The 27,016-nt window shown below is 42.9% G+C and overlaps 1 protein-coding gene and 1 long non-coding RNA gene across 8 annotated transcripts in view; one reads left to right on the plus strand and one right to left on the minus strand.

The window, feature by feature from the left end:
• SYT14 (synaptotagmin 14) overlaps positions 1–7,388 on the minus strand; it is a gene marked incomplete at its 5' end in the record, with an annotated part of 92,724 nt that extends 85,336 nt beyond the window's left edge. For 4 of the 7 annotated variants that reach the window (XM_081000520.1, XM_081000518.1, XM_081000517.1 and 1 more), the window contains 2 exons: positions 1,810–1,857; positions 7,058–7,388. In XM_081000520.1, coding sequence (XP_080856646.1) covers positions 1,810–1,857; positions 7,058–7,388 — 379 coding nt within the window. The remainder of the gene's footprint in view (positions 1–1,809; positions 1,858–7,057) is intronic. The other 3 variants (XR_013984663.1, XM_081000515.1, XM_081000519.1) reach the window with 3 other exon arrangements.
• Positions 7,389–7,588: 200 nt separating this feature from the next.
• Positions 7,589–24,862, plus strand: LOC308474389. Its single transcript, XR_013984677.1, has 3 exons — positions 7,589–7,726; positions 13,552–13,688; positions 24,190–24,862. It is a non-coding gene; the product is annotated as an uncharacterized lncRNA (long non-coding RNA).
• The last annotated feature ends 2,154 nt before the right edge of the window (positions 24,863–27,016 follow it).

Raw genomic sequence — 27,016 nt, forward strand, 5'->3', positions numbered from 1 at the left:
AGCCAGCGCTGTCCGCAGACACTTCCGGGTCACATGGCCAGCGTGACGAAGCTGCTCTGGCGAACCGGCACCAGAGCAGCACACGGAAACGCCGTTTACCTTCCCTCTATAAAGCGGTACCTATTTATCTACTTGCACTTAAGGGTGCTTTCGAACTGCTAGGTGGGCAGGAGCTGGGACCGAACGACGGGAGCTTACCCCGCCGCGGGGATTCGAACCGCCGACCATGTGATCGGCAAGTCCTAGGCGCTGAGGTTTTACCCACAGCACCACCCGCGTCCCTTACCCACAAATAGTATCATGGTGTAAATTAATTAGCAGCCAAGGTATATAAGGAAGGGTTCACTCCTAATAAATTCCTCTTTGCAAAGTTTTGTGATGATTCCATGTTTGTCTGATACTACTCTGACATAGCACTTTGGTGCTGAGATAAACCTGTATTTATTCAGGCATTTAAGGGATGTTACTATGCTGCTCTTATTGATATGCCAGACTTATATTCAAATTGTTAGCTGCAAAATGTATTACACCAAAATCAATCATGTATTTTGAATAGGTTATATTTTCCAAGTACTTTAATTTAAACTTGAAAGGAGAATGGACTTACTGAATACATATGTACTTGGACTTTTTAAATGTAAACCACTTTGAGATCTACTGACAGTAAGCAGTCTATAAATGAATTATATAAGTAAAATAAATAACTTTCAGTACAATTAAGATTTGACACATATAGCCTATAGCCTGGATCCAAATAACCATACAACTATGGCTATGCAGTAAAATAAACTTTTGACTTGTGTTTCTGGAACAGCAATTTTCCATGCTGCATTGCAAGCCTCTTTTGAAACTGAAAATTTCAAATGCAGATTGTGATGCTGAATGGGAGTTTGCCATGCAAGAAGAAGAAAAGAATAAAATAATTTCCACTGGACAACTTTAGTGCTTTGGCATGCTTAAAAGAGTTTAATTAAGGTTCCATTTATTCATTGAGATTCCTGCATTGCAGGGGGTTGGACTAGATGACCCTACAATTCGTAAATCAATTATTTTATTATTCTATCACATTTGTATTATGTCCTTCCTTAAAGAGAGGTGTGACAAACTGTCCATCTCTGGACCAGGTCTTGCCTTTCAATTCTTTTGAAATGGCCCACCAGTCATCTTTCACCCAAATTTTTGCCAGCAGCACTTCACGCTGAAGGAGATTTGAACCAAGGTCTTCCCAGGCCAAATTTAAGATTCTGTCCACTACACTACAGTGGCTATACAAATTGCTCTGTAGCAAGCATTTCTCACATGAAGACAGCAGGAGAATAGTTGGCCTGAAATAGGCTTTACTACATGCAAAAATATAGAAATGATTCTTAAGCACAACTAGATTGAATTTGAAGCAACTTCCTGGAAATCTGATTGCAGAGTAAAGGAACAACCACTGCATCCATAGTCCTAACACTCATGGCAGTAACAGCAGAGTAGGAGACAGGACAATTGGGCCCAATTCAGACCTGATTGCTATGCCACCTACCAGCTAGCACAACGGCTAGCTCCAATGCTGACATACAACAGTTGTGAGGCAGCAGATCTTGGGCCAGCTCAACATCAGCCTCTTCACAACCTTGGAATGCCCCATTCCAGGGCTGTGTGCTGCCCCCACTGGTGGGGACATTCAGCAGCCAGTGGGAGACCAGCTGAGCTGAGGAGAGCTGAACATAAAGGTCTGGATTGCTCTTTCCTTAACTCTTCTAGGCTGTTCCCCTATTTAAAAAAATGTTTACATAATTAAAAGTATTCAAAGAAGTTGCTTACCTTTTCTAATGCAAATTAGTTCATGTACGCCACAGGGTCTTTCACCACCTGTCCATAGAAAGAGAGTTAAGTGGGGAAACGATACAATATATTTCAGTATTCATAAACTTATCTTAGGCCGGCTTAATAATCATCCAATGGTATTTTTAATTATTTGAAAGACCTTCAAACTTACTTACAGTATCAAATGGGGGTTATTAGTTTCTTATTCTATCCTCTATAGACAACAGTAGATTCAAAATATCCAAATTATAATTATAACTCATATTGGAGCAATTTACCTTGGTACTTAAGTATGTAAGCTTTGAAGTTATACAGAGTACTTTACTGGACAGAATGAAATTTCAAGCTAATGAAAATGAGTTGTTCCCCAGAGCAAGTAACCCAATCAAAAGCCATCTGTACATTTACAATACTTAAGTGTCCAAAAATGTTGGCTTGGCTTACTAGCCAGGCTTACTAGTGCCTGTCACCAGTCACTTCCCATTTCTTGAGATGAAGGGTCATCTCACATTTTGGCAGCATATGGGTAAGATAAGAAACAGCAGCAGTCTTTCTTATGCTGATGGGAAGGGACTCCTGCTATTTCTTACCTGTTTAAAAATTGCAATGGAAAACGAGCCTTTGGGCTGCTGTGTGGCAAGCAGATTTGTGGATACCTGTAATACCTATGCAAGACTATATTGCTAGGAGTTTGTGGTGTTGAGATATGTGCCAGAACCTTCTAATCCCTGGATCCACCAAGTGTTAAAAACTAACCAAGCCAAGTTAGATGTCTGATGAGGTGATTAAAGAGCTTGGTGTGAGATAGCAAATGGGTGGGGGGCCCTCACTCAAGAGACAAGCCAGAGTTTGGAAGAGAGTTGAGAGGGCAGTGATGTGATCTAGAAATAAAGCAGCAAGCTGGAGAGATAGGCAGAGATACATTTGAGTGCCATGTTTGATTTCTATTTGAATCTAAGGCTGCGGCTATGGGAGAAACAAGATCCTTTTGGGGTATTAATGCTGGGAACCCCTACATTGTAGGCTCGGGTTGTATATACTGTGGTACCTTGGTTTACAACCATAATCTGTGCCAGAGGTCCGTTTGTAAACCAAAACAGGTTGTAACCCAAGGCGTGCTTTCGCCAATGGGGCCTCCAAAATTTGTTCGTAATCCAAAAAGATGAGTTGTAATCCAAAAAAAAGGTTGCAAACTGGGACACGCACTTACGGATTTGACATGTTTGTAATCCAAAACGTATGCAAACCAAGGTACCGCTGTATGTGTAAATGAACCATATATCATAAAGACACCACAGTCTCCACTGTGCCTCATTTCCAAAAGGAAACATAAACCCTGGGAAAGTGCCCAGAACCCCTGGAATATTGCACAGCTTGGAGACTGGGGTGGCATGCAACAATATTATACTATATAATTACTACAAAATGTGATCCTCAGTCCCACCAGTCAGGTTTATTCATTAAGTCTTTAGCAGCCAGAGATTCAACAATATTTCAAGAAATTGTGTAAGAAAGTTTTTTCACTGTATGTAAAGTAAATCCCTTCATCCATGTATGGTGAACGAACCTACAGCATATACTTCTGAATTTCTGAATTTCAGAGACTGGGGTAGTTATATTTACAGTATCTCACTATTTCCACTACTATTCAATCAAATTTGCACCAAGGACCTTTTTTTTTTATTGCTCTGGATTATGCCAAGCATAATTACAAAACCACACCAAGGTTAAGCAGCAATATTATGCTGCTAAAAGCAGTATTGACCCAGGCAATTGTGCTGGGTTATAGAGGGTGTGGGACTTGCTCTCACTGGACCAACTGCATCCTTTTGGATTGTAAGGGAGATAGCATAAGAGACACAAACAAAATGCCTTTCCAATAACTTTGGAAGGAAGACCTGCAAAAGCTCTGTGCCTGAAGGCACTCACATCACAGCGATTGCTTGGCAGATAACAGCAACCCCAGGGCTAACAAAACATATCCCTCAATGAAAACTATGTGTAACTCGCCCTCCAAAGATAGGGGGGGGGGGATGAAGTGAAAAACAAGAAAAAATGAGATTTCAAGCAGCAAACATTGACAATAAAACAGAAAGCAACATGGAGACAGAACACCAGAGAAAAAGATTTAGAAGCAACAGAAGGTGAAAGGAAAGACAAACCCCGAAACACCCATAGCAACTCGAAAGTATTTCTGAGAGAACTCTTCAGAGCTTAGGCCAGACCCAACCTAATCAAAGCTCTGGTCTGGAGGGCAGGATGGCTCCTCCCTACAAGGGAGAGGCAGAAGACTTACAAGGACCCTGCCTATTCCACAATGAAGGAGTTACCATCCCATGTGTTAGGAATGTATCCCAGCATCATCTGGCAAACAACGCTTTAAAAAGCTTAACTATAGTTTGACATGATGTCCAAAATGATGAACCATATTTTGTAAAGCAGAATCGCAATCCATGTTTTAAATTGACGGACCATAGTAACAACCACTGCTCCACCTGCAGAGGCTACTGTACCATGAAAACAGGAGAAAAAGTGCCAAGAGAAACTCTTAAGTCTCAGTTCAGGCATAGAATGGTTGGGCTCAGGGACTCAGAAGGGCCCATCACTGATATTTCTCTTGTATTCTACGTAACAAAATTAACATCTAGAACCATTCACTACCATTACACTTTAAGAATGCATTTTCCATTTAGGAGTTTTAACAAATATCCTATCTTTAGTAACTGGCTCTGAAAAGTGCACTTTTATGAAGGCAAGATGTATATCAATAAAAAGCAACAACAAAACACCCAATAATATTAAGTGTTAGGCACCTCTGGAAGAAGATGCAGGATATAAATTTAACAGATAATATATGTGTTCTCTTGTTATTAAATGTGGTGAACTGGAAAAATAATTAAAACAGTTTCAGATATAAGACATATTCAGATATTTGCATGATAATCTCCCTCATTTTTTCTTAAAAAAAGAAAATCAATGTCTACAAGATAAACAAACAAGGATAATAAAGATGGCAATGACTACTAATTAATTTGATCAAGACAAATAACTGTCTTCTAAGACAGGCCAAAACACCAGACAGCATAGTTGGAAATGATCAACAAAGATTGCACTACTCTATTAATGTCATGTGTTGTTACACACTTTTCAAGACTATAAAACAGACACAAGCTAGTTGGCTAGGTAGAAAAATACTCTGTCCATTCAGATGCAAATAAAATGTTTTAAATGAAGTGTAAGGTACAATATACAAATGTAATACTAGATGACGACACTGAGCTATGCAAAATTCAATGTATTTTTCAAAACGTTTTTTAAAACAGCATTTTCACAGCTTTTTTATATTTGTGTAGATTCCACCTTAGTATGTAATTCAACTGAGTAACTGTGAAATATTGTTTCCCAATGTGCACTTCCAAGAACATAATCACACCTTCTATGCCCACTTGCAATGCTTAAAGCTTAAAGGGAACAAATCTTGCCATAAATGATGACATATGGATTATTTTACTGCCATAATTGTCTGCATTTATATACCTTACATGGGAAAGGACTGATTCAGACCAAGATCCTATGCATAATGACAGTGTTCTTGAAGCTACCAGCATGAGTTTGGCCAAACTGCGGGAGGCAGTGAAAGACAGGAGTGCCTGGCGTGCTCTGGTCCATGGGGTCACGAAGAGTCGGACACGACTAAACTACTAAACAACAACAACAAAACTTGCTGAAGCAACTGTGACTTATTTTCAAGGAAGCATGCATTGGATCAGACTGCCAATACACAAACTAGATAAATGTGCATGTCAAATGCATGAAACCAACTATTCTCAAAGAACAGAAGTAAGGAAAACGGGAAAAGAAGACAAGATTTTCAGACAAACTTTAGTTTTATGTACAGAGTACAAGTAAACGGACATTAGCAGTGTTAAATCCGTACCTATCTCTAAGAATTGAACATGATATTAATAAGAACATTTTCCATCTCATCAGCGGCAATGAATCCCCCCCCCCAACTTCCTGCAGTGTCAACCAAATGCACTGAATACTCCCACACTCTACAAAATTTAAAATGTATATTTGAAAAGAATGGAGTTCAGAAAGACCAATGACTGCCTTCCTTGGGAAGTGGGGAAAGAGAAGCTCCTCTCTCCCTCTCTCTTTTTTGTTTGCAGACTTTTAGTTGTGAAGCAGCTGATTAAAAAGTCCGCCTGAAGTCTACCCAAGTCTGTTGCTCTTTCTGCATCATATGTATATGTATATATACATATATATATATACATATATATATATATATATATATTTACCCCCTCCTCTTATTCAAATGATGCAGAAAGCGCAACAGACTTGGAAACACTCCACGCAACCAGCTGTATCCAGGGTTGAGGGCAGCATCTCTAGGAGATGGGTCAGGCGGCGGAAAGGGGGGGGGCGTTGAACCCTGCTTGTTTGCAGCCCCCCGGAAACCCAGCTGCGTGACGGCAGCCTTTGCGAGGCTGGTTTTATTTCTCTCAGGCACTTATTAAAGGCTTGCCAGAAGGCGTTTGGCCAAGTGAGAAAAAGAAAGCGGGTTTCTTCCGCCCCACTTCTTCTTGAGGCACCTTTTCGCCTTCCAGGAGCTGCTGCTGCCGCCTGTGGCACAGGGCGGGGGGGGGGGGCTAAAACAGACAGAACTTCTAAGTAAAACGGGTCAATAACGGTGTGGTAACTACTATTCCTGAGGGGGACAATTTTTACACGTCAGCGAAGAGTCAGCCACCTACACCATGTAAACAGACTATACAGGACCTCCACCATTATATCGGCGTGGGTTTGCGGAGGCGGCTGCCTCTCGTCTTCGGCGCCCACAAAAAATGCCTCGACTCCACGGGGAACAAACGGCCGCCGCTGCCGCGGGTCGACCTGAGGCAGCGCCTGGCACCACAGGGCGGGGGAAGAAGCCGCCCCGAGCGCCCCTTCACCCCCGCCGCTCACTTTGGGAAAAGACCACTCATCATCATCCCCCCACGCCCGCCACCCTGGTTTGGTTTTTGTTTTTTAAAATTCTCATTCTTTTAATTTATGCGTTTGTTTATTCCGCCGCCTCTCCTCAGGGGCAAGCAGCCCGCGCGCCCCCCCCGACCACCACCCACCGGCACCACAGCGCCGTTGCTTGCCCCTCCCCCTCGCTCCCCGCGCCCGCTGCCCAGGTAGGGGGAAGAGGGGGGGGTTATTCGAGAGGAGAGGAGCCCGTTATTGGCCTACTTACCATCAATCGCCATGATCTTCCAGGTGGGCCGTACCAAGTGGAACGCACGTAGGAGGCACACGCTGTCGGGTAGAGCCGGGAAGGAACAGCGGCGATGGGGAAGGGAAGCGCCCGAGGGTGGGGGGGAAGGAGGAGGCAGCGGCAGGAGGAGGGAGGGGGGGCTGTTAAACAGAGCGGAGCGTGCCAGGGCTGTGGACCTGCGCGTGACTCCTCCTCCCCCCCTCCAACTCCTCCTCCCTCCCAGCTCCGCGCGCCCAGATTCGAAAGTGCGGCGGTGGCTTTTTCTTCGTCTTCTGTTTCTGCCGGCGCGCGGCGCGGCAGTTGACACCATCTCGCGGACCAACGGTCGTCCCACATTCTCCCGCTGTCAGTCAAACCGCGCGGCGAGGCCGCCGACGCCGCTACCCGCCGCTGCTGCTGCAGCCTCCCAACGCGAGCCAAGCCTCGCTGTTCAGCCTCTCGGAGGCCGGGCGTGGGTGTGAAGGAGGAGGTGGGGTGCTTGGGTGTTGTTTCCCTGCCTCACCCGCCGCGGGCGTCGCCGGATAAAAAGGCCTTATGTGAAAAGAGACGCGCCTGAGGCAGTCTATCTCAGGAGCGTCGCGCGCATCCAGCTTCCTGAGGGGGTTGCTGCATTAGTTCAGCGTCGCAAGCGGAGCCAGGGCCGGCAAGGTGAGGCGACTGCCTCAGGTAGCGGGATCCACCCGAGCAGCAGATCCCCATGTCGATCTGTCTCTCTCCACTACCACCCTGCCTTGTTTCTGATGTAGATATTCCCGTACTCCAGAGCATGTGCGTAACTGGGGGGGGGGGCAACTGCCCCCCCAAAGCAATACAAATCTGAGGTTCTGACCCCCATAAAAAAGCCTCCCCCCAAAAAAATCCTGGCTGCACCCATGGGCTCCACCGGGTAGCGCAACCTGTTTGGCTGTACTGGGTGCCAGAGAGGGTCTACAACAATGATGTAGAGCAGAGCGCCAGAGGTGGGTGGGTGGGTGCCAAATTTTAGTGCCACACAGGGTGCTGTTGAAATTTGAGAGCCCAAAGTTTGCTACTGCTCAGTCTTCCTGGGTGGGGAGAAGAGCGTCATTTTGAGGTCTGCCTCAGGTGCCAAAATGTCTTGGGCCGACCCTGAGCGGAGCAAGGGCACTTGTGGCAACCGCAAAGCAGTGGCGGGTCTTGATGTGTTAGATTTCAGTGGCACCCTATGCCTCTCATGCTCCATTGTAAATCATAGCCCACAAGGCTTTGCACCAAGTGCAACCAAACCGGTCACAGCCCCCTAAATTTGCCTCTGCATGAAGACTTAACAGATTTCTTACACCATATGTTTTGGTGCTGTAGTGGTTAGAGTGTCGCACTAGGACCTGGGAGAACCTGGGCTTCATATCACCACTCGGCTTTGAAGCTCACTGGGTGACGTTGGGCCAACCATTGCTTTCCAGCCTCACCTACCTCATAGGGTTGTTGTGGGAATTACGTGATCATTCGGGAGAACCATGTACGTGAGCTGCCTGGAGAAAAGGGCAGGATATAAATGCAATAAATAAATAAGTAAGTCTTCAAGTGTGTGAAATGTTATCCTGAGCTACAGGAACATATACAGGGGTGCAGAAATTGTACATTCAAATACATATATGCCTTCATATTACTTTCAAATACAGTGGACGCTTGGGTTGCGAATGTGATCCATGTGGGATGCACGTTTGCAACCCACAGCGTTTGCAACCCGTGTCTGCGCACGCGCGGGTTGCGATTTGGCGTTTCTGCGCATGCGCTACCGCCGAAACCCAGAAGTAACCCGTTCTGGTACTTCTGGGTTTTGGCGGTCCGTAACCTAAAAAGACGCAACCTGAAGCGTCTGTAACCCGAGGTATGACTGTATAGACTTACACCATGGCTTATTCAGAAGTAAGTCCTATGGAACTCAATGGCACTAACTCCCAGATAAGTAGGGTTAGGGTTGCGGCCCAAGAAATTCAATAGGACTAAAATCAGTCATGATGTAAATTTGTTACAACTAACTTTAATCCCATTTAAGATCTGGGTTACAAGCCAGTCTTTATTTAGGGCAGAGCCGTTGCTGCTTCATCCCAGAATCCTTGCTGTGTAAAATGAAAAATTGATGACCAATTTAAATCCCATCTAATTCAATGTAAGCTTCTATAACATGAGAGAAATGTGCCAGAGGCTGTACAAAGATGGTGGGTTGGTGTTTGTCCTCTGTGGTCTTTTGTTAGTGTCATTAATCTGCACGGCACTGTACAAGTATAGGTGCATTTCCTGGGATTCACAACCTTATTTCATTAAATTCAATGCAGAACTGAATACCTAAATAGTGGAAAGGTGGAATATAAGCCTTTATTTACACAAAGCAAGAGTGGGTGTTTGAGTGCTGTTTACAATTAAGGCAAAGTTAATCTATGTTATATTATACAAGTAGGCAGTACTTATATTAAGGGGGGGAAATTGCCAGATTTACTCCACCGTTATTTGGAAGAATCCCAACAACCAGCAGGTGCTGGGGTCTACCAGAAACTAACAACAAGCTACCTTCTGCCAATGTTTGGTTGCTGCTGAACCTATTTTTTGCCCACCTTGTCATCAGAATGTATGACTGATACCTGGAGGGTTTAAAATGAATTTATGTTAGCTCAACAAAATTGACGGAGGGGATTTCAATCATATATATAAGAATTGTTGAGAATACTTATTTTTCTTTTTAGAGGCTGGTGTGCTTTTTAATGTTATCATGCTATTTGTGTGTTTTGCATGTTTTAGATTTGTTCTATGGCTCATAGAGGCTGTCAGTATTAGACAACTAACAAATTAATAAAGAATAATAATGAGCCACCCTAGAGGTAGATAAGTTAACATTTCTATGACTTGTAAGACAAGTTGCAGACTGAAAATGTTATCCCTGTGCCCATTTTCCTGTGCCACTTAATTCCAATTAGCAGGCTGCTTAGTCACGAAAGTGTTCCAGTGTTAGAATTAAAGGGGTGGCTTCAGGTCAAGAAGAGTGTAAGTTGGCAGAGATACAGAGATATTCAGATGAAGCAGGTACTCAGTGTGCCAGTACTATGGCTGGCTGTAGTTAATGCTTCCTATCAGCTCATTTTCATCGTTACCTTTTTAAAAATCCAGATTCTCTTTAATCTGTTTTTTTTCCCTTATTTTGAATATGTCTCGTTTTCTCTGTCTTTTCCTCTGTCTTCTGAAAACTCATTTCTGGACCAGTTTTCATTAGTATATATATATTTGTACTAAACATTTATAGCCCATTATAAAAGAACAGTGAGACGTACAACAATTAATACACATAAAAAGATTGAAGACAATGCATAATAAAATGAAATTCACAATTTATTATGTCAAGGTCAAATAACATTTTACTTCATCAGGATATTAAAAATGTTTTAGCTTGACTCCAAAAAGCAAGCAATGGAAGCTTCTATAACAAGAGAGCTCCACAGAACTTGAACTGCGTTGTCTACACTTCATTTATGTTGTCTTTCACCTGTAGAAAGCCCAAAAGAGCAAAAGTTTTAGGATGAATATGTAATGGCATTACCATGACAGTAGCAGGGCTATCAGAAGGAGCCATAGCACCATTATAAGAATAAATAGGAATGAAGGTGCTGAGCTAAGTACAGTTCTGTACAGTGGTACCTCAGGTTACATACGCTTCAGGTTACAGACTCCGTTAACCCAGAAATACTGCTTCAGGTTAAGAACTTTGCTTCAGGATGAGAGCAGAAATTGTGCTCCGGCAGCGCAGCAGCAGCAGGAGGCCCCATTAGCTAAAGTGGTGCTTCAGGTTAAGAACAGTCTCAGGTTAAGTACGGACCTCTGGAACGAATTAAGTATTTAACCCGAGGTACCACTGTATTCACTTATTAAAGCTCAGGATGTTGACTGATTCCCCCCCCCCCCCAGACTTGGTGGCTGCCTACTCATAGCTTGTTTTGCATCAAATGCCCTCCAGCAACATTCTTCTTCAAGTCTCTTATTAGATTTCCTTACCATCCCTTCCCTTTTGCTTCTCCCTTTCATTTTGTCATTTCTTTATTCTTTCTGCTCTTTTACTCCTATGTACACCAAACATTTGAAAGTGAAAGTAGTCCCAACACACATTCTCTGCATTTTAGTGATTTGTGTTCAAACCTCTCTTCCAACATTTAAAATCATATGTTTGTCTTCACCTGTATTTTATATTCACCTGACAGACACAACAAACTAATAAAGCAGAAAAAGACAGTAATAATAAACCAAATTTGGGAGCTAATTTGTTGCTCCTTTCGCGTGCTCTCTCTCTCACACACACACATTCACAGCTGAATTAAAAATAAAGGGTAAAGGGACCCCTCTCCGTTAGGTCCAGTCGCGGAAGACTCTGGGGTTGCGGCGCTCATCTCGCTTTACTGGCCGAGGGAGCCGGCGTACAGCTTCCGGGTCATGTGGCCAGCATGACAAAGCCACTTCTGGCGAACCAGGGCAGTGCACGGAAACGCTGTTTACCTTCCCGCCGAAGTGGTCCCTATTTATCTACTTGCACTTTGACGTGCTTTCGAACTGCTAGGTTGACAGGAGCTGGGACCGAGCAACCCTGTCGCAGGGATTCGAACCACTGACCTTCTGATCAGCAAGCCCTAGGCTCTGTGGTTTACACCACAGCGCCAAATTGATATAAAATAGTGGTTAATGGGAATGTTAACAATCCCATTCATTATATAGTTATTTCATAAAGTTTATACATTGCTTTGTTGTAAAACAAAAAATACCACAATAAACACCCTCAGTTTACAAAAAAGATTCATTAGTAATAGTAGCAAATACTGATAAAGGTACTCAGTGTTCAAGCAAAAGTCTGTGATTTTCTTCTTAGGGATTTTCTTAATCCATCAGATGAAGGGCATGTTGAGATTATAAAGCAGTATCATAGAATCATAGAGTTGGAAGAGACCACAAGGGCCATCGAGTCCAACCCCCTGCCAAGCAGGAAACACCATCAGAGCACTCCTGACATATGGTTGTCAAGCCTCTGCTTAAAGACCTCCAAAGAAGGAGACTCCACCACACTCCTTGGCAGCAAATTCCACTGTCGAACAGCTCTTACTGTCAGGAAGTTCTTCCTAATGTTTAGGTGGAATCTTCTTTCTTGTAGTTTGGATCCATTGCTCCATGCCCACTTCTCTGGAGCAGCAGAAAACAACCTTTCTCCCTCCTCTATGTGACATCCTTTTATATATTTGCACATGGCTATCATATCACCCCTTAACCTCCTCTTCTCCAGGCTAAACATGCCCAGCTCCCTTAGCCGTTCCTCATAAGGCATTGTTTCCAGGCCTTTGACCATTTTGGTTGCCCTCCTCTGGACACGTTCCAGTTTGTCAGTGTCCTTCTTGAATTGTGGTGCCCAGAACTGGACACAGTACTCCAGGTGAGGTCTGACCAGAGCAGAATACAGTGGCACTATTACGTATGATGACCTTAATTGATTTAAGAACTATGTTTACATCTTTGCAAAATTTTGGCACCAATACCATATGCTTTCTGTTCCAATGAAGGTAATATCCACCTTAATTAGTATATCATGCAAAATGTTTCTCATTTGATGGATTTGCACCTTTTGTTGACACAAAAGGAACTTATCACTCACTACCTGAAGGCTAACTACATTTTAAATGGCATATGTGTCTGCTAGGTTTACACAGATAACTGGTTGACACTTCTACTCTACATAGCAATCGGCATTTCCGTGCACTCTGACTTCCGTCACAGTGTTCCACTGCGCCAGAAGCGGTTCAGTCATGCTGGCCACATGACCCGGAAAGCTGTCTGTGGACAAACACCAGCTCCCTTGGCCTGAAGCGTGATAAGCACCGCACCCCAGAGTCAGTCGCCTTTGACTGGATTTAACTGTCCAGGGGTCCTTTACCTTTACTTTTACCTTACAAAGCAATAAATATGAACTTGATATATTCAGTTAGAAAAGTAAGAACTGGTCAGAAATATAGATGCTAGTCATAATCCTGGCTTGGATTAGCTAGACTGAGAGCCTGTGGAGCAGTTCCTGCTGGAGCATGAATCATCTCACTCCAGAGACCTGGTAGAAAGCAACAGATGTAAGATCTCAGAAGTCAGAATTCAAACAGCAGGTTGAGGTTGAGTCTTTCAGGACCTGGGAGAGCTCCCAGCAAATTTAGCAACCAAGACAGGTTGCTTAGACAATAATCTGAATTTAACTGAGAGCAAAGGCTACTGAGGCAGATGTCAGGCCTGCAAGATCCATTTTGTTTTTTTACTAGATCCTAAGGACCACCAACCAGAGCCAGGTGCAAAATCATATCTCAGGATGTAGATATACACAGAAGTTAGGAACAGGCTGCTTCTGAGCACAGACTTAGCCCAATAATTTGCTTTAAGTCCCGGGTTGGAGCTCAGTTCTCTCATGTTAGCTCCTGACTCATACCCACTATCTTTCTTTATTTCAGCAGTCTTATTTTGGAGAGTGAGAGCCTTTTGCTAAACAATTAGTACTTCGAGACCCTTTCTGGTGTACTCCACATCACTCTGAGATCTACCAATTCCTAATGTACCTTCAGGCTACGCCTGCCTCTGGAAAAAGCTGGTAAGAATGCTAAAGGTCAGAACCCTACTTTAGAGACATGTGCCTGCTGTGCTTGGCTTAGAGCTGTATATGGCTCCCCATATTGGTCATTGGTCTGATCAAGCAAGTTCTTCTTATGTTCTTATGCACTGTCTCCTTTTGTGGCCTCTAGGTGTTTTTCCTCCCTTTTCTCTGCTCTGAATTTCTATGGGAGTGAAGGCCACTTGGCACTTACTGTGGTTGTGGGACTGCTTAAGGTTATACTTAACTTTAGTAATTTGAACCCCTGGCCTCAAAGGCACAGCCTGATATCAAATCCTCTTCTGTGTGGTGTGTGCTGTCCCTCAGACTGTCATATGTGAGCCCTAAGTCAGAGCCCTGTTGACCTGCATTTGGAGAGGACACCTTAGTGTCAAAATCACTGTCCAAGGGGACCGGGCACTGGGATATTAAAAGTATCATTGGAAATTACATCATTTCAATGAGCTGAAAATACCATCTGATTTTGATTTCTTTGTACATAAATCACAGAAAGAGGGAAGATATTATTGATTGTTCCCACTCCTATAAAGGTAAACTGAAATAATAGTTTGATACATTGATTTTTTTATTCAAGAATCCTCTTTTAAACAACTGGACATACTAGCTTGTTCAATAAAAATCTGGATACCATTTAAGATTCAAAAGTTTTAGCATGCTCAAAATCAGCACATCATGGCTATTCATGACTATTCCAAAATGATCCTCACTGAAACTCAGCACAGAATTCAGTTACATTGAACACACATTTCATTCATCTGCTTCCATTTTATAAACTGAGAAACTTCATCCACATATTGAATTTATTGTATCCATCATACATGCAGTGCAGTATCATAATGCTGAGTGCAAAAATGAAATGAGTGGGTGGATGAACCTATAGGATTCAGTTACATAAGTTTAAAAGGGAAAGCAGTAAAAAAAGAGGGCTGGTGAGGGGTACTCTTGAGAGAGACTTTGTGTCCTCCGCCCCCATGAACAGAATATCTTGTAATATATGAGTGGTGGTGTGAGTATTGTCCTAATATTGGAGAAAAGATATAAAGCAAGCCAAAAAGAGAGAAGCCCCATGCACATGATCCCATACCATCAATGAAAAGGGAACAGTAACAGTCGTGTACACACTTCCATAGAAGTCAGCTGCAGTGGCAGTTAAATAAGCAAAGGGAAAGGGCACAAGCCTCTCACAACATCTGTCCTTCTGTGTTCCATAAGTATTATTGCAGCCTTCTGCTTTGCTTCAGAAGTGAATAAGGAATGTTAACTGAAATTAAATTCAATAAAGATTTCTTTTCTAAAAGAAAGAAATAGTGTCTCCTATTTGCCTCTCTTCAGTCTTACAAAAGTCCCCATAATTGATATGGGGTTAAATGAGCAGAACTTGCTAAAGCACCACCCTTTATTCCTGAATACATCTATAGCACCTTGGATTCAGGGTATGCTTTGCTATTTTCATCCCTTGAGCCAAAGACCAGCTACACGATGGTCTCAGGGTTGAAGGAGGGTAAGAAAGCACCCATACCCTCAAATCCATGCTGAGGCCAACTTCCCCGTGTTCCCTTACCCAATGGGTGAGAAATACATGAAGGAAAAGGAGGGGGGGAATATAAACTGTCTGAACTCCCTCACCTCTATGGATTTCTCAGAACACCTTCTTTGTAGGGCTAAATGAATTGGCTTTCTTAATCCCATTATCCTTATCTTTGTGCACAATTCTTTATACATGATTTTAAAAAAATAAATATTTTAGTCTCATTTCTTTTGTACCATTAGATATATGTGGCAGAGCCTTGAATCTGTACCCATTGTACCTAAAACTGCCTCCCCAATATTGTTAAGCACTCCTCATTTAGTTAAGTTGGATCCATCTTTAAATAGCAGTCTCAACAGAAGAAGAAATATTAAATTTAATAAATAAATAAATGCTTGTGTCTTCATTTTGTGTTTTTGTGTTGTAAACCGCCCTCTGATCATGTAATTAAGGACAGTATATAGATTTAATAAATACATAATATAAAAACAAACAAATAAAGATAGTTTCACTGAGAATTATTTTATCAAAGGTCAACAGGTGTGAAATGAATTTGCTGTTAACTGTTGTGGCAAAACTTGCTTTTAAGATGTGATTATTTACCCTTCCAAAAGCTCACAGAGGAGTCATCAGTCTAATGGTACATGGGCATAATTTAGGCATTAAGATTTATGACAGAATTGGATTAACAAATGTGTATTGATTTCTTTAAAGAAGTTTTATTTCCATAGCTCTTTGAAACCCCTGATGTTTGAGAGCTTGCCCTTTTATAAAAAAGGTTTTAAAAACTAATTTCATCTGCTGAATTCCTGATAAGGAACTCCTACACTACAATAGTTGCCCGGAAACGGAAAAATCATTTCCACTCTTTCTGTTCCTTTCTGTTCTGTGTTATTTTCAAGGATGCAACTAGAGTGGCATTAACAATTGTGTTCACAAATGAGAATAGATTATTTTCAGTGAGTACTGTTTTCTGTCACTTCAAAAGTGCTCGTGTTTGGGAACTTGCCCTTTTAAAATATATTTCTTTATACTTAAAAAAATCCATAAGATGATCCTTTTCACTAAATAACATTTCCTATGTTTTATTATTGAGCACAGCTGAAACCAAAGCTCTCCCAATATTTAAGTTATATTTATATACAGTTCCCAAAAGTTCATTGTGTATACTTGAAACTGAGAAATTCTCACGACTGTTGAACGCAGTACAGAAGTTGTAGGAGGAAGGATATTGTTGTAGCTCTATAGGAGAATGAATGGTGCTTAAAAGTAAAGGCTTCCCATTGGGCTCCATTTCCATCTCATTTCAACTCTATTTCAGCATGAAAAGGAAAAATATCAAAACCTTGGATGGTGGGAATACTGTGGGTGAGTGTCCCACTGAGCACATAACAGAGATGCAGAAACTTTGCATGTTTTCTAGGGGCATTTTCCCATTAACAAGCACATTCCATCTTTCCCCCCCCGAACAGTGGTGGCCAAAACAGCAATCAAGTAATTATTACACCTGCAGAATTTTTGGTAAGAAACACCTTAGCCACACAATTTTCCAGAAAACAGTTCTGTTCATTGATGTTCTTGTGCTTGCTTTGTTTTATTTCAAGCATCCTGTTCTTAAGGGTGAAGTTAGCAGTAATTAGTTTAAAACCACCGAGTCTCACATGATCATATCAAACATTATTATTTGTAAAATCACCACATCTTTTTAACTGATTTGAAGATGTAACTGGAAATCACATTAATTATCTAGACTGTACTTTGGAGAATGAGAATGCCTACATCATAATTTCATCAAACTAAATATATTTTGGGAGCTGTTGTTATATCAACAACTTTGTAAGAATATCGACAGTGAATATTTTGTTGGTCATTCTACCTCATTTATCTATAAAAGTGTGGAAGGAAACCAAATGAGCTGGATTATTTCAAGGTCCACCAATCCAGCACCCTATTTCCAACAGTGGCAAAGACTCTGGAACACCCAGCGAGATAGCATGCTGAGAAAACCCTCTCCTGACATTTGCCTGTTTGTGACGACTATTCAGAGATACACTGTTTTAAAACATGAGGTTTCCATTTAGGCACCATTATTAATACATGCTCTTAGAAGTATCCCTTTGAATTTTTTCTTATCTTTTTCAAAACCATCTCAGGCGGTTACCATCACCTCATCTTGTGGTAGCAAATTCTGTAAGTGAATTATGTATAGTATAAAGAACTGCCATCTATTAATAATAATAATAATAATAATAATAATATTTTTTTATTTATACCCCGCCCTCCCCAGCCAAGGCCGGGCTCAGAGCGGCTTACAAGCAATAATAAAAACAAGTTGAATGATTACAACTTAAAAACAAAATTAAAATACAACATTAAAATATTACAACATTAAAATAAAATGTAGCTTCAACGCTGGAGGAGAAGGAAAGAAAAAAAGAAAGAGAGGGAGGGAATCAAATTGGCTCCAAGCCAAAGGCCAGGTGGAACAACTCTGTCTTACAGGCCCTGCGGAAAGAAATCAGATCCTGCAGGGCCCTGGTCTCATGAGGCAGAGCGTTCCACCAGGCCGGAGCCAGAGTTGAAAAGGCCCTGGCTCTGGTTGAAGCCAATCTAACTTCCTTAGGGCCCGGGACCACTAGGGTGTTGCTATTTATGGACCTTGAGGCTCTCCGTGGGGCATACCGTGAGAGGCGGTCTCGTAGGTACGAGGGTCCTAGGCCGTGAAGGGCTTTAAAGGTCAAAAGCAGCACCTTAAATCTGACCCTGTACTCTACCGGGAGCCAGTGCAGTTTGAAAAGCACTGGGTGAATATACTCCCATGGCAGAGACCCCGTGAGGAGCCTCGCTGCAGCATTCTACACCCGCTGGAGTTTCTGGGACAGCTTCAAGGGCAGCCCTGCATAGAGCGAATTACAGTAGTCAAGCCTGGAGATGACCATCGCATGGATCACTGTGGCCAGGTCAGGGCGGGAAAGGTAAGGGACCAACTGCTTGATGCGGCGAAGGTGGAAAAATGTCGCCTTGGCTGTTGTTGTAACTTGCGCCTCCATGGAAAGGGAGGCGTCAAGGATTACATTGAAACTCTTAACGGAAGGCAATGGCACTAATTAGGCCCCCGCAAGAGAAGGGAGTTGGTCCCTCATCCCCATGCCATCCCGACCCAGCCATAGGACCTCTGTCTTTGAAGGATTTAGTTTCAATCGGCTCCCACGAAACCATCTAGCCACAGCTTCCAAGCATCTGGTCAGTGTGTTCGGGGCCGAGTCGGTGTGACCATCCATCAGTAGATAGCGCTGAGTGTCATCAGCATACTGGTGACAGCCCAGCCCAAAGCTCTGGATAATCTGAGCAAGGGGGCGCATAAAGATGTTAAAAAGCATCGGGGAGAGAATTGCGCCCTGCGGCACTCCACACACCAAGGGATGGCGCGACGATATTTCCCTCACTAGTGCCACCCTCTGTCCCCGACCAGAGATAAAAGAGCACAGCCAGTTACGGGCTATGCCCTGTCTCCCCACGTCTGCGAGGCGGTGGTCCAGAAGATCATGATCGACCATGTCAAAGGCCGCTGACAAATCTAAAAGGATCAGCAGTCCTGACCCGCCTCGATCCAGTTGTCTACGGAGATCATCTGTTAGGGCAACCAGAGCCGTCTCGGTCCCAAAACCAGGACGGAAACCGGACTGAAATGGATCTAAAGCCGATGTTTCCTCCAGAAACCTACCAAGCTGTTCAGCAACCGCTCTCTCAATTACCTTACCCAGATATGGAAGATTTGAAACTGGGCGGTAATTGGATAGGTCTAAGGGATCTAATGAAGTTTTCTTTAAGAGTGGACACACTACTGCTTCCTTCAGTTCCCCTGGGAATGTCCCCGTGTCAAGGGACAAATTGATAATTTCAACCAGGTGGGTCCGTGCAACATCTGGACACTCCCTAATCAGCCAAGATGGGCACAGATCAAGGAGGCAGGTGGTGGGCCTACCAACTTGGAGGAATCTATCCACATCAGCAGGGAGTATCCGATCGAAATGGTCCAACACTGGACTTGAAGTCAGTCGAGGGGCCTCCAGTTCAGTAACTGTATCGAAATTGGCAGGGAGGTCACGGCGGAGCAACAGGACTTTCTCTGCAAAAAAGCTCGCGAATGCCTCACAGCTGTGGGTCGAATTTGTGCTTAAATTTGGTTGTCCTCCTAAGGACATTATTGACCTAATTATTCTAAAAAGTTGTGCCGGGCGAGAGCTAGCGGATGCAATGGAAGCTGCAAAGTAAGATTTCTTAGCAGCTTTCAAAGCCATCTCATAGGCTTTCATAAGCGTCCTATAAGATGTTCTTGAGGCTCCGTCATGAGTCCGTCGCCATACTCGCTCTAGCCATCTGAGATCCCGCTTCATTTTCCGGAGCTCCTCAGTAAACCAAGGGGCCTGGTTTCTATGGGGTCGCAGAGGGCGCTTAGGCGCGATCTTATCAATGGCTGCCAAGAGCCAGTTATTCCTGTCCTCAACAAGGTCATCTAATGAGTCACCAGGAGGAGCAGGGTCCCGCAAGGCTTGTCGGAATCTATCAGGGTCCATCTGTTTTTGCGGATGAGCCCAAATAGGTTCGCCACCCAAGCAGGGGAGGAGCGGGAAGTCAATCTTGGCTTTCAGAGCGTAGTGATCAGACCATGGCAGTTCCACAGGGGGAAGCATGATCACATCTATGCCAGCCCCAAAGATGAGATCCAGCGTGTGGCCTGCTTGATGAGTGGGGCCCAAAACAAATTGGGAGAGCCCTAGTGTTGCCATGGAAGTCAGTAGGTCCAGAGCCTGTGAGGAGGGAGTGGCATCGGCATGGACGTTGAAGTCTCCCAAAACCAGTAGGTTTGGGAACTCCAAGGCCCAGCCCGCCACCACCTCCAGCAGGTCTGACAGGGTGGCTGCTGGTGTGCTGGGTGGTCGGTACACCAGCCAGACAGCCAAGCTCTCCTTGGTGCCCCACACGAGACCAACACATTCAATGCCGGAGATCGCCGGTGATGGCAGAGCTCTGAAAGAGCAATCCTCCCGGATTAACAACGCTACACCTCCCCCCCGACCCACAGTCCGCAATTGATGGAGGACAGAGAAATCTGGGGGTGTTATCTCATGTAGGGAGACTACTTCGCCTTCCCGTACCCAGGTCTCCATCACGCAAGCCAGGTCAATCCCCTGCGAGACAAAAAAGTCACGCATGGTGGCGGTTTTGTTGCCTATGGACCTGGCATTGCACAGGACCAATGATGGAGGTGGGTAATCCTTGCTCTCCCTACCATCATCCCTTGGGATGGGGCATAGATTGGAAGGGGTTCGAGGATCACTGCATCTCGAAACCCTTCGCCAATAGAAATATTTAGCCCCACCGCCATTCCTCCCTAGCCCTTCAATAGTGGAAATCCCAGACCCCATACTAGCCTCCCCAATAGAGGGGTAACATCCCCTCAATAACAAGTCATCCTTGGGCCAGGACTCCTGGGTCAAAATGGTATGGGGAAGGGGTGGAGGTTTGATGGGGTAAGTATCCCTAGAAGATAAAACCCAACCAACCACACCCCAAGTGGGGAGGACAGTCCCATGGTGTTTCATTAACTGTCAGTCCCCCTCTCCCTCCTGGGTTGGTTGGAGGATTGTTGGTTCTATCTGTGGCTGTGGGAGTATTAATGAGGTATGCGCTATTAAATGTGGATCACTGGCCAACAAAGAGCCAGCTTCAGAAGATCTGTCCATCCTGTCTCGCCAGGAGTACGTAGAGAAGGTTGATCATTCTGATAGGTTTTTGAAACATTAGGCAAAGGTCCAGATGTAGATTTATTAACAATCAGTTTGGGGTAGTGTATGATCCTGAGACATCACCTTGCCAACAAAGGTCCGTATAGTTAAAGCCATGGTTTTCCCAGTAGTGATGTATGGATGTGAGAGCTGGACCATAAAGAAGGCTGATCGCCGAAGAATTGATGCTTTTGAATTATGGTGCTGGAGGAGACTCTTGAGAGTCCCATGGACTGCAAGAAGATCAAACCTATCCATTCTGAAGGAAATCAGCCCTGAGTGCTCACTGGAAGGACAGATCCTGAAGCTGAGGCTCCAATACTTTGGCCACCTCATGAGAAGAGAAAACTCCCTGGAAAAGACCCTGATGTTGGGAAAGATGGAGGGCACAAGAAGAAGGGGACGACAGAGGATGAGATGGTTGGACAGTGTTCTCGAAGCTACAAACATGAGTCTGACCAAACTGCGGGAGGCAGTGGAAGACAGGAGTGCCTGGCGTGCTCTGGTCCATGGGGTCACGAAGAGTCGGACACGACTAAACGACTAAACAACAACAACATGATCCTGGTTCTAGTATTATAAGAGCATGGAAGATATGCCATATTCACGTATCTTTCATCTACCCTATATTTTGGGGAATGGTTTGTCTATTTGTCTGCTCGTACTTTATGTGTAAGAGAGGGAGCAGGGTGGAAGAAGAGGGGCAGTGGTGTTACTGTTATAAAGAGGAGAATTGGCAGGGTTTGGAGGTGACAGGGGCATCAGTCAGACTGTGCCACGGGCTGCCTGAAGTCAGCCCCCAGCCCCAGAGAGAGAGCAAAAGGCAGCTGGTGTCTCAACACAGCCAGTGGGATATCTTTGCTTCCCTTCTATGTAGATCAACACATACACTTCCCTTTCAATGTATTTTATATCCAAGGCTCACCATAGACTCCTTGGGGAGGAAGGGTGGGGTATCAATTCAATAAATAAATGTCCCACCATTTATATTCATTCCACCAAGATTCTGATATTCCCATTATATCTACGTTCACTTTGAGTACCAAGCACTCCAAGATCCCACATCTTGGCTTTTGAGACTTCTGGCATTAGGGCATAAATGCCTAAACATTGTGTCCTTTTCCTTCCTTCCTTTTCTTTTTGCATGACATATAGAATGCCAGCAAAGTCATTAGATAGATTAATGTTTTTGTAGGGGGAACACATAACAGACCTTCCCATTTTTTATATATATACAAAATGCAAACCAGGAGTAAACAGAAAACAAGTGGGACTTGCGAAGAAACACAGGGCTCCTGCTCTTCAGGGTTCCAGCCAACCAACCATACCTTCTTCCAGAATATTTCATTTTATGCCCTCCCTTCCTGGCATATTCCCCCACCCTAGATTTGAAATATTCATGCAAACCCTGGGGCTCCCTTAAGCCTACTGTTTCCTCCCTGTTAATGTAAGAACATAAGAATAGCCTGCTGGGTCAGGCCAATGGCCCATCTAGCCCAGTATCCTGTTCTCACAGTGACCAGCCAGATGCCTGTGGGAAACCAGGGAGCAGAGCATGTGCTCAAGAGCACTCTTCCCTCCCATTATTCCCAAAAATTACTGCTTCCAATTGTGGAGGTAGAGCATAGCCATCATAGCTAGCAGCCTTGATAGCCCTCTGCTCCATGAATGTTGTAGCTTGTGCCATTGGGCTGGCACTGGGAGAACTGAAATCGTTATAGGATTTAGTTTTTCATGCATATAGCAGGACTTAGAGAAACAAGCAACACATTCCTTAATATACTTGGAAGCAAGTGTACTAAATGGAGCTGATTCCCAGGTAAGTAGTTATTGCTAATCTGTAAGAAAGAAAAAGTACCATGGCTTGTTTTTTGCTTTGTGAACATTTGCCAGAAAACAAAAGGACAAGGATTTTGTTCTTTTCAGCTGTGTGTGTACTGTTGTGCCAGCAGCAGACTACCGCTGATGGAACCCTTTATGCCAGTGTGACTTGCCAGTACTGTACAAGAGAACTGAGTGAAGCTGGGGAACAGCTCCAGTAAGGATGTAATGATAAATTTGCAAAATAAGTGGTGTAAGTGAAAACAGTCCCATTTCAGTCAATGGAACAGGTATTTATTTAAGGTTTTTTTTTAATAAAAAAACACAACCCAAAACTTAAACTGTTATTTAAAACATACATATATATATATATATATATATATATATATAGAAAGAAAAAGAAAAGAGGGAGAGAGAGAGAAGGATAAACTTACATCAAAAGATAATACAAATTCCACATGTTGAGATTACTCTGAATCTCCTAATTAATGTCACCTAAGAATGGTAATGTGGGTTTGTGAGGGTATTATCAATAATCAGAGTAGGATGATACAGTGGGCGAAAGATGTGGGGCATAATATACAAATGACGGCTTGGGAGAGGCTATGAAATTTATGGCATGTTCTTCATTGAAAGAAAACTATATATGATAATAATAATAATAATAATAATAATAATAATAATAATAAATAATAGTAATAATAATAATAATAATAATAATAATAATAATAATAATAATATCTTTATTGTCATTGCCCCCTTGGGGGACAACAAAATTACTTGACTGCTCCATAAAAACACTAATTAAACAATACAGTATAATACAGCAAGGGAGATTAAATGACTTTCAAAGTCCGGGCTTCCCATTCAGGGCCGAGATCGCTCTGGAGAAGAAGCTGTTCTTAAGACGGCTAGTTCTTGTCTTCATCGTCCTGTATCTCCGTCCCGATGGCAAGAGCTCGAAGAGACAGTGACCAGGATGCGATGGATCTTTTACTATGTCCAGTGCCTTCCTATGGCACCTTGTGGCATAAATCTGCTCTAAGGTGGAGAGTGGGCAGCCAACAATGCTCTCTGCTGCCTTAACAACCCTGCACAACCCCATCCTGTCCTGGGTAGTACAGCTGGTAAATGATGTATTGGTGGTACTTAACCCCAGTAAAATTAGTAAAAATGTATAGAACAAATACCAATATATGCTGGAAATGCAAAGAAAAAAAGGGTACATTTTATCGTAAGTGGTGGAATTGCAATGTAATAAAAAAGGGGAAATGATATATAATGAAATGAAAAAAAAAGTTTAAATTAACCTTTCCTTAAAAACCAGAAGCATTTTTATTAGGAATTATATGTACCAAGATCCCAAAAGATCAAAAGAAAACTGTTCATGTATGCTACAATGGCCGCTTGGATGCTGCTAGCCCAGAGATGGACAAAACAACCCCGACCAAAGAAGAATGGCAAATCAAGTTGATGGACTATGCCGAAATGGCAAAATTAACTGGGAAGCTCAGGGACGAAGAAAACAACTAATACATTTTGTGTGTATATACCAATATGTGCGTGTCTGTGTGTACTACACTCAGTATTGATTAATAAAGCAAGTGATTGGAAGTGCAGCCTATAGAACTGTGACCAAACCCTCTTCCATTTACATAGAGAAATTCACTCCTTTTCATGTAGGCTAACTTTATCTTATTTTGTATAAACTTCACTGTCCTTTCAGTGCTGCATCTTTCCTTCTTTGTTCATGGGAAAGCAAGAGCCAAAATATAATAAAATTTACTAACCTAAATGTAGATGATGGGACATTGCAACATTTTCTTACTGTTTGCTGTCTGTGGTTACCTTTCCTTCACCTTGTTGTCAGTTTACTAGGTCTAGCTGCTGGTTCACAGCTAGAAACTATGGTTTCTCAATGTGCAAAAAGCTGGACAATCCAAGGCTTATGCCACACATTCCAAAGTTTTTTCCCTGTACAAAGAAAAAATAAAAATCTTTTTGTGCGTTTCCAATCCACACTGCAATTTTTTGGCACTTCAGACTTAAAGAAGCTTGCCTCACCTCTGGTAACCATGGTTTCTCTCCTTCAAGATTATTCACCTGATGCTAAATCTCTATCAGATGCCCCACAATCCATATTCAATTATGTTATGTATCTTTAAAATATTCTGTTGGCTAACTGATCTTTTAAAGTACCAGACAACTTTATGTATTTGCAATTTTTCCAACTGTGGTTTAAAATAATTAATTCTAAAATGGTTCTGTTTTAATATTCCTCATAGTTTCAGCTTTCAACCATTCTGCATGAATTTTCCACGTCTTTAAAGATTCATACACATTTGAAATAATTGAGCCATTGTACTTTAGTACTTATGTATGTACTAAACAGATCTTACTCTTTCCACCACTTAACTGCCCACTCTTTTCCTGTACAACTCAGTTTGAAAATTGCCCAAACTGCTTTCTTGGATCCCTTTCTCTGCAACTTGAGCCCACTTACCAAAATTATAACTCGGAAATGTTCCCAAACATTTCAGCTCCAAAGCTGGAAAATCCAAGTCTCTTTTTGCTCATTTTTTCCCTAAAAGCTACTGCTCTTACCAATGGAAAATGACAAGTATATCTTGGCAACTGTGATTCATGTGTCCATAATCTCACAAATGGACAGCAATAATGCACTATCATGGTGGTTCCCTTGAGATTGATCCAGAAATTATTGATGGTGCAGAACACTGCAACCAGGTTGCTGAGTTCACTACCTGGGTGTGTACATATTACACCTGTGTTGAGGGAACTACGCTGGCTGCCAATTGGCTACTTATTTCTACTATATAAAGCCCTGGAAACTCAGGACTAGGTTATCTGAAATACCACCTGTCCCCGTATAGACCTGTAAGATAACAACAACAACAACAACAATTTTATTTATACCCTGCCCTCCCCGGCCAAGACCGGGCTCAGGGCGGCTAACACCAATTACATAAAATACATTAAAAACACAAAATCAAACAATTAGCTTAAAATACAATTTGAATCACATTTAAAATCAAATCAAGTTCACATAGGGACCCTCCTAATATTCTTTTTATTGTGCATTAATAACGATTTGTGTTCATGATGCTATCTCAACATTTACATGCAATCCCACTTTCAATACTGTTTGCACCTGCAAAAGATTTTGGGGTGGTTACACTGCTGTATTTCCAATGTGTGCATATCTCATAGCTTCCTGCTGAAATCCCACAACTTTCTATTTTTGTTCTACTTCTGTTGCTCTATGGCTCCTATTATTGTGAAGAATATGTTGCAGAATACACCTTAAATAAAACACCAATCATAAGAGGCCCTTGGATCATCTGGGGACATTTTACTCATGGCATCACACCTGTGACATTCTGGGGGGAAACTAGCATTTGCAGTTGGGAAAAGTCAATGAAAAAATAGTAATGAGACAGAAAAGAAACTTACTATGTACCAAAAAGCAGTATTTCTTAATACGTATCTCATGCCAATAGCAAAAGCCACGGCTGCAGAGTTTCTGCCCCTAGGAACTATTATAAAGGTAGTAGATCAAATGCTTTTTTGTGCAAGGAATTGTAATTTTATTTGTTTATTATTATTTTTAACTTATCTAAGTGATATACAACATAAAATAATTAAACAATATCATAAAAAGAGATGCAAGCATAAGAATATTAAAACAATCTTATCAAAACAGATAAGATCAGTAATAACAGGGTCCAATCTTATAAATCAAGAAAAACCTGGGCAAAAAGATATGTTTTTACGAGATGTCTGAAGCAACTGATGGTTGATGCTTCATGTATGGCAGAGGGAAGGGTAAAGGGGCAATGATGAAAACTTTGGAGGCAGAGCATAGCCATCATGGCTTGTAGACTTCAATAGCCTTAAAAGGTAAAGGTAAAGGTAAAGGTACCCCTGCCCGTACGGGCAAGTCTTGCCAGACTCTAGGGTTGTGCGCTCATCTCACTCTATACGCCGGGAGCCAGCACTGTCCGCAGACACTTCCGGGTCATGTGGCCAGCGTGACAAGCTGCATCTGGAGAGCCAGCGCAGCACACGGAACGCCGTTTACCTTCCCGCTGGTAAGAGGTCCCTATTTATCTACTTGCACCCGGGGGTGCTTTCGAACTGCTAGGTTGGCA

The sequence above is a fragment of the Podarcis pityusensis genome (assembly GCF_964106645.2).
Source record: "Podarcis pityusensis genome assembly, chromosome: 3".
Taxonomy (NCBI): domain Eukaryota; kingdom Metazoa; phylum Chordata; class Lepidosauria; order Squamata; family Lacertidae; genus Podarcis; species Podarcis pityusensis.